The sequence below is a fragment of the Triticum aestivum genome, chromosome 7D, assembly GCF_018294505.1.
Source record: "Triticum aestivum cultivar Chinese Spring chromosome 7D, IWGSC CS RefSeq v2.1, whole genome shotgun sequence".
Lineage (NCBI taxonomy): Eukaryota > Viridiplantae > Streptophyta > Magnoliopsida > Poales > Poaceae > Triticum > Triticum aestivum.
Window position 1 is genome coordinate 32,250,815 of NC_057814.1, and position 12,387 is coordinate 32,263,201.

At 40.2% G+C, this 12,387-nt stretch overlaps 1 protein-coding gene across 1 annotated transcript; it reads left to right on the forward strand.

Annotated features, from left to right (window-relative positions):
* The first annotated feature begins 10,308 nt into the window (after positions 1-10,308).
* Positions 10,309-11,557, forward strand: LOC123170375 (phosphatidylinositol transfer protein 3). Its single transcript, XM_044588236.1, has 3 exons — positions 10,309-10,436; positions 10,725-10,787; positions 11,090-11,557. The coding sequence occupies exons 1-3, from the start codon at positions 10,412-10,414 to the stop codon at positions 11,362-11,364; spliced, it is 363 nt and encodes a 120-aa protein (XP_044444171.1). The 5' UTR covers positions 10,309-10,411; the 3' UTR covers positions 11,365-11,557.
* The last annotated feature ends 830 nt before the right edge of the window (positions 11,558-12,387 follow it).

Here is a 12,387-nt window from a genome sequence, read left to right on the forward strand (position 1 = left end):
ATGATGATCTATGAAAGGAATCTTTTAGAATAGCAGAGGTCTAGCTGATTTGGCTAAAAGAAGGTTCTTAGCAGAGACATCGATAGAGCAAAAACTAGATTTTATTGCACTACTCGAAACATGACGAGATAAATTCACCTCACAGTTCCTTGGAACTTTATCCGACGGAATTGATTTTGATTGGCACTGTTTACCTCCTAGAGGAAGATCCGGTGGGGTATTGCTGGGGGGTTAGGTGCGAAACGCTAGAGGTGATTAATGTGGTTCAGGGGGACTTCGCAGTCAAGTTTCGGGTGAGATCGAAGTTGGATGGCTTCCGATGGTCTATGGTAGTTGTATATGAAGAAGCCCAACCCGAACTTAAACCAGATTTCCTAGCGGACTTGGTGCGGATTTGTGGGGATGAAACTCTTCCAATCCTAGTCGGAGGGGATTTCAATATTATTCGACAAATAGATGAAAATAACAATGATAACTTTGATGGACGTTGGTCCATGATGTTTAACATGGTTATCGAGAGTCTTAGTCTGAGGGAGATTGAACTCACAGGTAGGCAGTTTACATGGGCCAATACATTGCCCACTCCAACTTATGAGAAGTTGGATGGGGTGCTCGCTAGTGTGGAATGGGAAGAAAAGTACCCATTAATGTCGGTGCATGCGATGCAGAGGGTGATCTCAGACCACACACCATTGCTAGTTGACTCGGGAGACGCAACACATATTGGTAACAAGAACACTTCCTCTTTGGAGCTAAGTTGGTTCGATAAAGAGACTTTCATGGACATCGTAGCACGAGAATGGGAGAAGCCTGTTAGTGGACGATCAAGTGTAGAGAGATGGCAAAACAAGATTAGACATCTGAGACAATTCTTACGGGGTTGGGCCAGAAACGAGAGTGGGATTTACAAACAATAAAAAGAGCGACTCACCCATTTAATAGATGCTCTAGACTTAAAAGCAAAAGTGAACCTTCTCGATGTGGCGAAGCAGACCACAAAATCCAAAGCTGAGCAACGCTTACGGGCTCTTCTTAGAGAAGAGGAGCTCAAATGGGCATTGCGTGCTAAGGTTCTCAAGGTTGTCCAAGGGGATGAAAATACACAATTCTTTCACATGATTGCGAATGGAAAGCATAGGAAGAAGAAAATAATCCAGCTTGAACAGGACGAAGGGACTGTAGTGGGTCATGAGAATCTAAAAGCGTATATCTCCAATTACTATAAACAACTTTTCAGGCCTCTGGCAGAGAGCATGGTTTCCCTAAATGAGTATGTTATTGGAGATATACCTCAGCTTCGGTCGGAGGAGAATGATATTCTATCTGCACTGTTTACTGAGAAAGAGGTTCTAGATGCAATATCACAAATGAAACCGAATAAAGCACGAGGCCCAGATGGGTTTCCTGCAGAATTCTATAGGAAATGTTGGCATATTATTAAGGACGATCTTATGCCTATGTTTCACGATTTTTTAACGGTCACCTAGAACTGTTTCATCTTAACTTTGGCATGATTACGTTGTTGCCAAAGAAAGAAGAGGTAGTTCGGATCGAACAGTTCAAGCCAATATGTCTTCTCAACGTGAGAGTTTCAAAATATTCACGAAAGTGGGTACTAATAGATTGACACGGATTGCCCATTCAATGGTGCAACCGAGTCAGACAGCTTTCATGCCTGGGAGGCACATTCTAGAAGGGGTCATCGTCCTTCACGAAATGCTGCATGAAATTCATTCAAAGAAACTAGATGGGTTTATCTTCAAAGTGGATTTCGGGAAGGCATATGATAAAGTTAAGTGGCCTTTCCTTCAGCAGACAATGCGCATGAAAGGTTTTAATGAGGCATGGCGGAACCAAGTGGATTCTCTAGTCCAAAAAGGTAGTGTTGGAATCAAGGTTAATGATGATATCGGTCACTATTTTCAGACCCATAAGGGATTTAGACAGGGGGATTCGATGTCTCCTCTCTTATTTAATATAGTGGCGGATATGTTGACCGTTCTTATCGGCAGGGCAAAGGAAAACAACCAAGTTGATGGACGTGTCCCTCATCTGGTCGATGGGGGAGTTTCCATTTTACAGTATGCTGACGACACTATCCTTTTCATGGAACATGACATCGCAAAAGCTCGGAATATGAAACTAATACTATGTCTCTTCGAACAATTGTCTGGATTAAAAATCAACTTTCACAAGAGCGAATTGTTCTGCTTTGGTAAGGCCAAAGAGGAGCAAGAGACATATAGACAATTGTTTGGTTGTGAATTAGGTTCTTTGCCCTTCAATTATTTGGGCATACCGATTCATCACCACAAGCTCCCTAATAAAGAATGGAAGTGCATCAAAGATCGAATTGAAAAAATGCTTAGCTACTGGAAGGGAAAGCTAATGTCGTATGGAGGCCGGCTAGTGCTTATTAACTTAGTACATACTAGTATGCCGATGTTCCTGTTATCGTTCTTCAAGGTTCCAAAGGGGGTGCAGAAGAGACTAGATTTCTTTCGATCTCGATTCTTCTGGTAGTCAGATGATACTAAGAAGAAATACCGCCTCGCACGATGGGATATAATATGCCGACCCAAGGACCAGGGGGGTCTCGGCATTGAAAACCTAGAAATTAAGAATACATGTCTTTTGAGTAAATGGCTTTATAGGTTATTAGCAGAGACGGATGGTACTTGGGCACAAATATTACGCAACAAGTATCTACAATCGAAAATGCTAGCCCAGGTCACCGCGAGACCAACTGACTCGCCATTCTGGAAGGGGCTCATGCGACGAAAGATTTGTTCTTTCGTAGGGTCAAATTCTTGATTGGCAATGGGATGTCAATAAGATTTTGGGAGGATACATGGTTAGGGGAGATGCCACTAGCCATACAATACCCCACCCTATATAATATTGTGCAACGTAAGGAGGATTACGTGGGCACAGTGTTTCAATCGATACCCTTGAATATTCATTTCAGACGATCATTAGTTGGGGAGCGTTGGAATTCCTGGATGCACTTGGTACGGAGATTGATAGATGTTCAATTATCCGACCAACCCGATTCGTTGCACTGGAAGTTGACTAGAAACGAAGTGTTTACGGTAAAATCTTTTTATATGGATCTAATTAATTCTGTCCTATCCCGAGATCGATACATATTTGGAAGGTTAATGTTCCCTTGCGTATTAAAATTTTATGTGGTTTGTCCACAAGCAAGTGATCCTCACCAAAGATAGTATACTAAAGCGACGGTGGGTAGGCAGTACACGATGTTGTTTTTGTGATCATGATGAAACAATACAACACATATTCATAGATTGCCTTCTCGCGAAATTACTTTGGAGAACGATCCATATAGCCTTTAACATTACTCCTCTAGTTAGCATTGAATCGTTATTTGGGACGTGGTTAGCTGGGGTTGTTCATATTACTGTGTCTCGTATTCGGATTGGAATATGTGCGCTTGTTTGGGCTATATGGAATTGCAGGAACGATATGATTTTTAACAGACAACATATTTTAACTTTTTTGCTGGTCATTTTTAGAGCTACAGCATGGACCCGTACGTGGTCCTTACTCACTCCTACGGACTCCAGGGAGACATTGGTTACTGGGTGCAACCAGTGGGAGATGGTAGCACGGGCTATATTCAACCGGTTTGGATGGCGGTCGCATAACATGATAGGAGTCTAGGGAGCTTGTCCTTTATGCTGTCATACCGGTGATATTGAGCATTTATATTTTTTTCTCTTTGCTCCGCTTGCGAGCTGTAATACTTTTATGAATTTGTGCTACTTTGAGACTTTTTTAATAAGATGGCTGCATGCATGATGCAGAGGCCGGGGCAAGCCTCCTTTTCCAATAAAAAAATCAAACACATGTCCATGAGCTAATGTAAAACAATGCATCGGACACACCAGGCATCATACGCCCCCCCCCCCCCCCCCCCCCCAATACACATGAGAAGCAGTACAGAAACATTGAAAAACACTACAAATCATCTTCGATTTATCTGTTCGTCACCACTATGAACAATCAGGGAACTTGCAAGCTGTTGATTGGACCAATCTGCCGCCTCGCCTCGTGCTTCGGAACTCATCTCTGGCCATGGACGATTTGGATCAGTGGAATCAGGATGAGGAACTGAATAGAACTCATGATACTCCACTTCAAGGGCCTGGTGCACCATTTTCCTTCGTCCGGGGAGAACCATGCAACATGGAAGCATCGTCCGAGGGAGGAGGAAACGGATCAAGCGTGGGTTACGGGAGCAGTTAGGAAGCACTATTAGCGGCTACAACTAATCTCGTGCGGGCCTTAACTACCAGATCGGGCGTACATCATGCATCCAATCCAATGGTCTAGGACTAGTCTGGTAGATGAAATCTATCAGTAGTCTGATGCCTAGTGGTGTACTGCTTATATAATGCCATCACACTATGTCATATAACTACATGATACCTGAGCCTTGCCACGGGAATTGGTTGCTATATATTTCAATGAAGTTGATTGTATGATCATGATTATTCGGAAATGATATATCGCGTTTCTTCAATCTCACCATATGTTCCCTTAGTTCTCAGTTAAAAGGGAGTTAGAAAATAGCCAAGAGGATAATTGGGTATGAAGAACGCATGCATGCATGCAATTAATGGTAAAGCTAATTTAGCTTATGTGATAATCATGACGAGGTGGCATAGTTGCATGTGCTCTAAAAATAAGGCAGTGGGGACTATTGGGAAAAAGCTTACAGGTCGCCTCAAATGAGTGGCGGGCTAGGTCAGAAACCTGCAACTGTTATTTTAGAAAAGTAGCAATGGTGGGCAAAATTAATTGCCCGCCATTGAAATTACGATACTAGTGGCAGGCAGAATTAGTGACCCGCACTCACTGTTGCAAATTTGCTTGCATGATGAAAGCAAGCATTGGCGGGCATGTCAGAAGTGCCCACCAGTGGTTTGTCTTGCAATAGTGGCGGGCGAGACTTATGCCATCACAACAATATTTCAGCAACCCACGCAAAAGAAAAAAAATCCAGAAGTTAGTAGTGGCGGGCTGTATGAGCCACCCGCTACACATAACTTAGGTCCAAAAATCCTTATGAAAATCATATTTACTAATCTAGAATAGTCTCAAATTTGAGCATGGGGCTTTGCATGGTGTGTATTACTAATGGAAGATGTTTGAAATCCAAATGATCTAAATAAATGGAGTAGCCTATGGGAGGCGGTGATTTCCGTTCGAAACCTTGGCACTTCGCGGGAGAGTGCTTATGTTGTACACGAAGTGCATCAAGTTTTTTGCATAATGCTGTCAAATTTTACCACACCATATAGGGGTATTATAAAGATACCATGCCAGCTTTGATCCCTTTCCGAACTCGTTTACATGCTCAAAGCTTTTGCCCATTTTATTGGCCAGAAAATCAGTTAATGTTTCGAAAAATAGTAGACCAACTCGAAAAGTGGCCAATTTACTTTGGTGGGGCAAGCTGTGATTTTCCGTTCGAAACCATGACAATTCGGTGACGAGTGTTCGGTTCGTACATGAGGTGCATCAAGTTACTGCTGTAACTTTCTCAATTTTTGAGCACACCATACAAGGATCCAATGAAGACACCATGTCAAGTTGCATCTCTTTCGGAGCTCGTTTGCATGCTATTTCCTAGTGAAGAGCGCTTTGCCCTTTCTAGTGCTCAAAAATCAGTTAATGCCACGAAAATAGCAGACGAACCTTGAAATGGCCAAATTTGAGCATGGGACTTGGATGGTGTGTATTAATCACAGAAAAAGTTTGAAGTTAAAATGTTTTTAAAAAATTGACTTCAATGTGGCAGGTTGTGGTTAAAAAAACTTGGCTGTGGCGGGTGCTTAGTGTCGCCCGCCACTTGAAATTAACGGTGGCCGTCTCTTAGTATCGCCAGTGACTTGATGTTAGCTATGGCGGTCGTTACGCTCGCCCGTCATTGCAAGGTATCACCTTATCCACCCGCAACCGCTCACACCCACACAAAATTTCTTTCTCCCCCATCTCTCTCGTTGTCGTCGTTGCCATCATCCTAGCAGCGTTCCATGTCGCCACCGTCGCCCTTGACATCCGCTGCCTCCAATGTCCTCGCCCCCCTCGTTGCCCTCGCCGTCCACCGTCATCGTCATCTCCGCCACCCTCGCTGTCCACCTCAGTAAGCACCCCCTCTCTCTCTCTCTCTCTCTCTCTCTCTCTCTCTCTCTCTCTCTCTCTCTCTCTCTCATTCCGCCATCCCTGTCGGCCTTCCCGCCCTACGCCACCCGCAACCACGGCCACCAGCGACTAGCCGCCGTCACTAACGACAACCACGACCACTGCCACCCACACCCACCGCCACCCACCACAGCCACAACCACGATGCTCATATTTGTACTTCTTTTAGGTTATGTAGTTGTTTCAAGTTAATATAGCTTGTTTTTTAGTTGTTTGAGGTTATGTAGTTGTTTTAAGTTATTGTAGCATGATGTGTAGTTGCTTTAGGTTATGTAATTGTTTTAACGTATGGTAGCATGATTTGTACTTGTTTTAGATTATGTAGTTGTTTTAAGATGCCATGTGGCATATTTTTTCTAATAACATTTTGTAGTTGTTTTTGAGTGTACATATGTTATTCATGATGCAGGTATTCATAATGAGTGACAATGTTTTGGCGAAACGTTGGTTAATTTATGTTTCTCCTAATTTCTAGCACCGAATATGTCCAATTTTTAGCAAAGATCATGCCGATTTTTTCCTAGATTTTTTAATTTTCATGTTCTCTATAGTTTTAGTTGTTAGACGCTTGCCAGGGCCGACGTCGCACGCAAAGTTTCGCGCATAACTGTGCTCCCACTGAAACCAATATCTCTTGTAATTGTTTTTGAGTGATTCAAGACTCATATCTTATTCACCACCATTGAAATTCCATCTTGAGTACGCCATCGGGCATGGCAAACATGGCCCACTTGTCTGGGGGTCCTTGGCCCAGCCCATGGTTGGGGGCCGACGTGGCTACCACCCCCTAAACCAGAACACCGTCACCCTGCGCCTAGGGTTCGACTCCCGGCGGGAGTGGATTTTTGGCGCCTCACCCGGGTGGGCTCCTTCTATAAAAATATGTCTTGGGAGCTAGTGCCCATGTATTTCGTTTAAGTAATTGAAATCTGAGTTTCTTTCATATACTGTTGCATACTAGGAAATTTATGAATCTTTCTTGTACTACTGCATACGTGGGTGTGTGGCTCACAGCCTATGGCACATGCGGGGCTTGTGGTTCTTGCTTCGACAAGTACTGCTCTCTCTCTCTCTCTCTCTCTCTCTCTCTCTCTCTCCACTCTTGTTCTGCATGAATATGTCATTCCTATTATGTTCCCGTGTGGAACTCGTAATGTATCACATTAATGAATTGACCATGATACATTACTCCTTTTACATGTGAAATTTCGTTTTTATATTTATGTACTGTCTTCCCATGCCATCTTATAGTTATTAGATTTATGACTTGTCTCACTAGCATTTGTCCATTTTTTGTTAATATTTCTCATTTTCTGTCTGTGTTTGTGTTACATAAATAGGATAATTCTACAATTTATTTGGTAATCAATAGTTATTTCCTAACCTTTTTTTCCAATTACCTAGCATTATCTTAGTTTTTGTAGTACTAATATACTTACCTTCCGTGAGAGAGGCATACACCATATTAATGGTAGTAGATTTGTATACCTACTAATGGCAAAGTATCTTCTTTTATATACACTTTCATACTAGATTCTGTTCTAGGTTTGTACTAATATACTTGCCTTTCCTCTTAATATCTAGTTTTATCTTTTGTAGCTGTATGGTAATTAGGATTTAATTGAGACCCCATATTAGTTATGCCAGTTGGAGAGTTGTGAGAAATCAATTTGGAAATCATCGTTATGTACCTTCAATTCCTCATTTATGCCCTAAAGGAAAATTTAGCCACCTACTTAGAAATGTTTATGGATAGTCTAAGGAAGTCCATTGTGGGTGCTCTAAAAATTATATATTTGGCCTTTAGATTCATATAACTTTCACCTTATTATCTCCTCTCCTTCATGCGCTTTCTCTAATATTTTAACATGTACACTTAACAACTTATGAGTGCAATTTTCCACATAAGTATACTTAGTATAATTAAATATTTATACAAGTGTAGGAAGCTAGTTTTGTTGATGTATGTTAGTAGTAACAGGACAACATAGGTTGATGCATGTTTGGGCCCTAACTTTTATAAATTTCTACAAGTTAGAAGTTTGGATCCTAAGATTTTTTCTGTGTGTGCTTGTTTTCTTTGCAGATCAAAGTTTGAGGACGACCCATAAGGCTAGATGTTGGATTAAGTATATATTGGTGTTTTGGTATAAAAAAGTGTATATGTTAACTATGTATGATGTGGATGACATTTTCTTTTGCCTTTTGTGTATTTGATCTTCTGTATGAAGATGCATGTTATGTGACCTTCTGTGAAAATATTGTTGTGACCGACTTTGTTGCGTGGGATATTATGTGAAGCAGCGGCTAGCTAGCAGCATGTTGCTGCTATTTATATTGTTCCCTTCAAAACACATCAGTGATGGGCTGGAATCACCATGGGGGTCACTAATGGCTAGTCATCACTGATCAGCCAAATGGTCTATCAGTGATGATATGATATGGCCGGTCAGTGCTATTCGGCTCTGTAGTGGTGTAAATTTAATAAAATAATTAAATTTACTTCTTTTATTTCTAAAGATATATATATATATATATATATATATATATATATATATATATATATATATATATATATATATATATATATATATATATATATAACATTGACTCCTCCTGCATCAAGCATCAAACTCATTTTACTCATGTGCTCGCGTGTGTCAGCGCCACACACTCGTCTCCTAGAGGAAGAGATGGCGCCACACTCTCCCCTTCTCTCCTCCCCTCCCAGCTGAAGAGATCTTGAAAATGGATGGCCGGGTGATGGAAGGGAACGGGACCAGGAGGTGGGTGGAGGTGACCACCATGGTATCATGCGCTCTATGGTCGGATCCGTGCAGTTGTGTGCCCTTGGATCCATTGAAGGAGAGATATGACAAGGCCAAGTCGGGAAGAGGCGGCAATGGCGGGTACTAGTCTGTTGATCCCGAAAGTAATTTGAAATTCTAGGTGTTGATGTATTTTTCTATAAATTTGATCAACTTAGAGAATTTTACTTAGGATAAACCTAGGATTTTATTTAATTTAAAACAAAGGGTTGGCTACATGGAAATCATTGAGCGATGATTGTATTTTTTGGTGCTTCCAAAACCAATACTCCTACTATATTCATATCCATTGGAGGAGAGATATGACATTCGAGTGAGAGCAACCAAGAGCATCGACAGTCATGCATGTGTCAGTGTACACCTACTTGAGCATGCATGCACAGATTCACGTTAGCGTGAGTGCTGCGCATTACGAGTGCAATACATCGTGCGTGCACTGGTACTTGCTATTATTAGTATTTTTGCGGGGGACACTTGCTATTGTTTTTTATAGATTTTTCAGGTCCGGCTCATAGGCCGTGCAATTTAGTGAACACTATAATATCATCTGCTACATTTAAGATGCTATTGAATATCAGAAATAATAAAAGGCTCAATTTGCACAAGCAAATGCACAACACGGACCAATACCACGTGTCAGGTACAGAAAAACCCAATATGATTGTGGGCAACGTGTTTAATTAGGACGCTAGTCTCTTTGATGGATATCCTACATGTTATGCTGAAACCGAGATTTCAATTTTAGTTTTGTTAGAAAATATTTCAATTTTAGTTTTGTGCAAGACTAACTTGCAGGAGCACTTGTATACACCAGAATACGAGATGATAGCAAGTGCATTGCAGGCGAGCATATGTAGTAATAAAGTGTATGTAAGCAGAAGTACACTGATATTTTTTATGTGTCCCGATGATTACATTAAATATGTTATTTCATACAGGTGTAGTATGCACACATTGCCAATATTACTGAATCCGTTGTAACTAACAGATTCACTAGACCAACAAAATACCTGCAATCAGCTAAAGAATGTCAATGATTGTACTTATACTCTAGAAGTTCCTACAAATATGCTTTATGTCAATGGTTCAACTTACATACTGTAGAAGTTTCTATAATTGTGATTTACTAAGTATACACTAGAAACCGCTATTAAGATATTTGTTTGGTTATACGCTTTACAAGTGGTATGTAAGAATATTAAGATATACATGAATGTACACTAAAAAATTCACACTATATATAGTATATGTGATTGACTACAATAATTCAAGGTGGTTTTGTTACAAAATACAATAGTTTCACGCTTGCTCATCCTCTACTTTTCGGTTAAATTTGTTGTTGCCAAGTGAGGATGGACAGAGGGTCGCCATACTCAAGTAATTAATGTACTAGTTTTTTATTTTTCTGTAGCCTAACTGAATCATAGGTCTAGCTAAATTCTGGGTTCAGTAGGCAATATTGTTATTTGAGATCTCCATTTACTTGTTGGTATAAACCAATATGTTCCAATGCCTCTAAGGAAAATATGTTACACTTAAATTATAGTCCAAGGGGATTTTGATCATGTATTATATTTTTTATTTACTAGATAGCCACAAAAGAAAACTTCTTTGTTGCTTCATGCTGCTATACCATCTTTGACAAACTGTTTGCATTGTGTGTAGGAGCTCGTTCCTCCAAGTACAAGGACCCAGAGATATCATCCGGTGAAGAAGAGGAAGACTTAGGTACATATTCTTATGTTTCTTGTTTCTTTACTAATATTGCGTCCGGAATTGTATGGTTTAATATTGATTCCGGAGTTGTATGGTTCAGAATCAAACCCTGCAAATAGTGCTTATATTTAATCATTAGAACAAAATAATTTGGGGCTAGACAAAAATGAAGAACCTGATGTCACATTAAATCATGTATGCTGATCTGCACTGACGTATTTTTTGTATATATAACTTGCAACATCCATCAATGTCTATTTTATAGAATTATATCCTTCAGTGTATGAGACTACCTAACATATTGGAAACTGCAGATTTAGATCTGACCCTGAACATAGAAGATGACTACAAAGACGAGGTTAAACCCATGCCCGGCTCACCTCCAACAGATGTGGTAGACTCACCTGATGAAGACGAGAAGAGGGCTTGGCACAATGAGGAGAGGAGAAGAAAGATAGAAGAGAAAATAAAGGAGGCATTGGAGAGGCGGAAGAAGAGGAAGCAGGAGCAAGAGAGAAAGAAAGAGGATGAAAAAAGGGTACAAAAGCGCATCGCAGTGGCTGACAGTATTGCAATGGCGCTGCATTGATTAGCGATTTCACCTAGTATTTGAACATGAGGTTGAGGTCGAGTCAGAAATATGGTTTCGATGGAGTCCTAGCTAGTTCGAGTATGTTTGGTCGCAATGTAGAGTCTATATTTGCCAGTCATTGTAATATGATACATCAATAAATGAAATAAAAATAACCGATGAAGCCCTTCGGGCCGAGGCAAAAAACAAAGTTGAGTGTGTACAAATTGAGTTTCCTAGTGTGGCTAAGTATTAAGGGTGCGCCTATTTAACAGGCGCACGATTTTTTTTACAGGACAGTAGCATTTTTTGGTAAAGACTATATACTCAAACTAACATAAAAACTAAAACAAAATCAAGAAATTTAGTTTTTTAAGGAATAATGAATTAGTAGCATTGGTATTACCCTAAGAGAAGTAAGAAAATGGAAAAAAAAACTTTAAAAATGATGAAAAAACTTGTGCACCATTTGCGCAGAAATTACATTTTGTTTCGGGCATCCATACACGATGAAGCAGCTTAACGGATATGTTATGTACTAATGTGTGTCTACGTCCTATGAACCGTCCCTCGCTGCAGGGAGACAAGAAAAACATCGCTAGTGATAGTAATTCATAATTCTAAGTTGGGATGGTGTTTGGTAATAATAATAGCAAAGGGTTCGTGTACAGTCACGCCAAAACAACAACCAAGTTGTTATGTGACTGCTCCCTATGTTTCTTATTGGTTTAAGTTCTAGGTTTATCTTAAATCAAACTTGCTTAAATTTGACTAAGTTTTACAAAAATATTGTAAGATCTACAACCCCAAACATACATAGTACTGATGTATCTTTATCTTTATATTTACTAATTGGAGGCACCGTAAGAGGCCTCACGTTAATCCACATCAGAATAATTAAATTAGCCTTTAGATTTAAATTTTAATGGTCAAGATCTACTGGAGAACGTTACCTAAATAAAAAATATACCACGTACAAAAATAGAATTGAGCTTGCACGTACAAAATAGAATCCTCAATGCTCACGTCTAAGTTTTCTCA

What these genes read in the sequence shown, in the direction of transcription:
- LOC123170375 (XM_044588236.1), top strand. Translation starts at nt 10,412, where the DNA reads ATGGACAGAGGGTCGCCATACTCAA. An exon ending in CAGAGGGTCGCCATACTCAA is followed by an intron (nt 10,437 to 10,724) that starts GTAATTAATGTA and finishes CATTGTGTGTAG; the next exon opens with GAGCTCGTTCCTCCAAGTAC. An exon ending in TGAAGAAGAGGAAGACTTAG is followed by an intron (nt 10,788 to 11,089) that starts GTACATATTCTT and finishes TGGAAACTGCAG; the next exon opens with ATTTAGATCTGACCCTGAAC.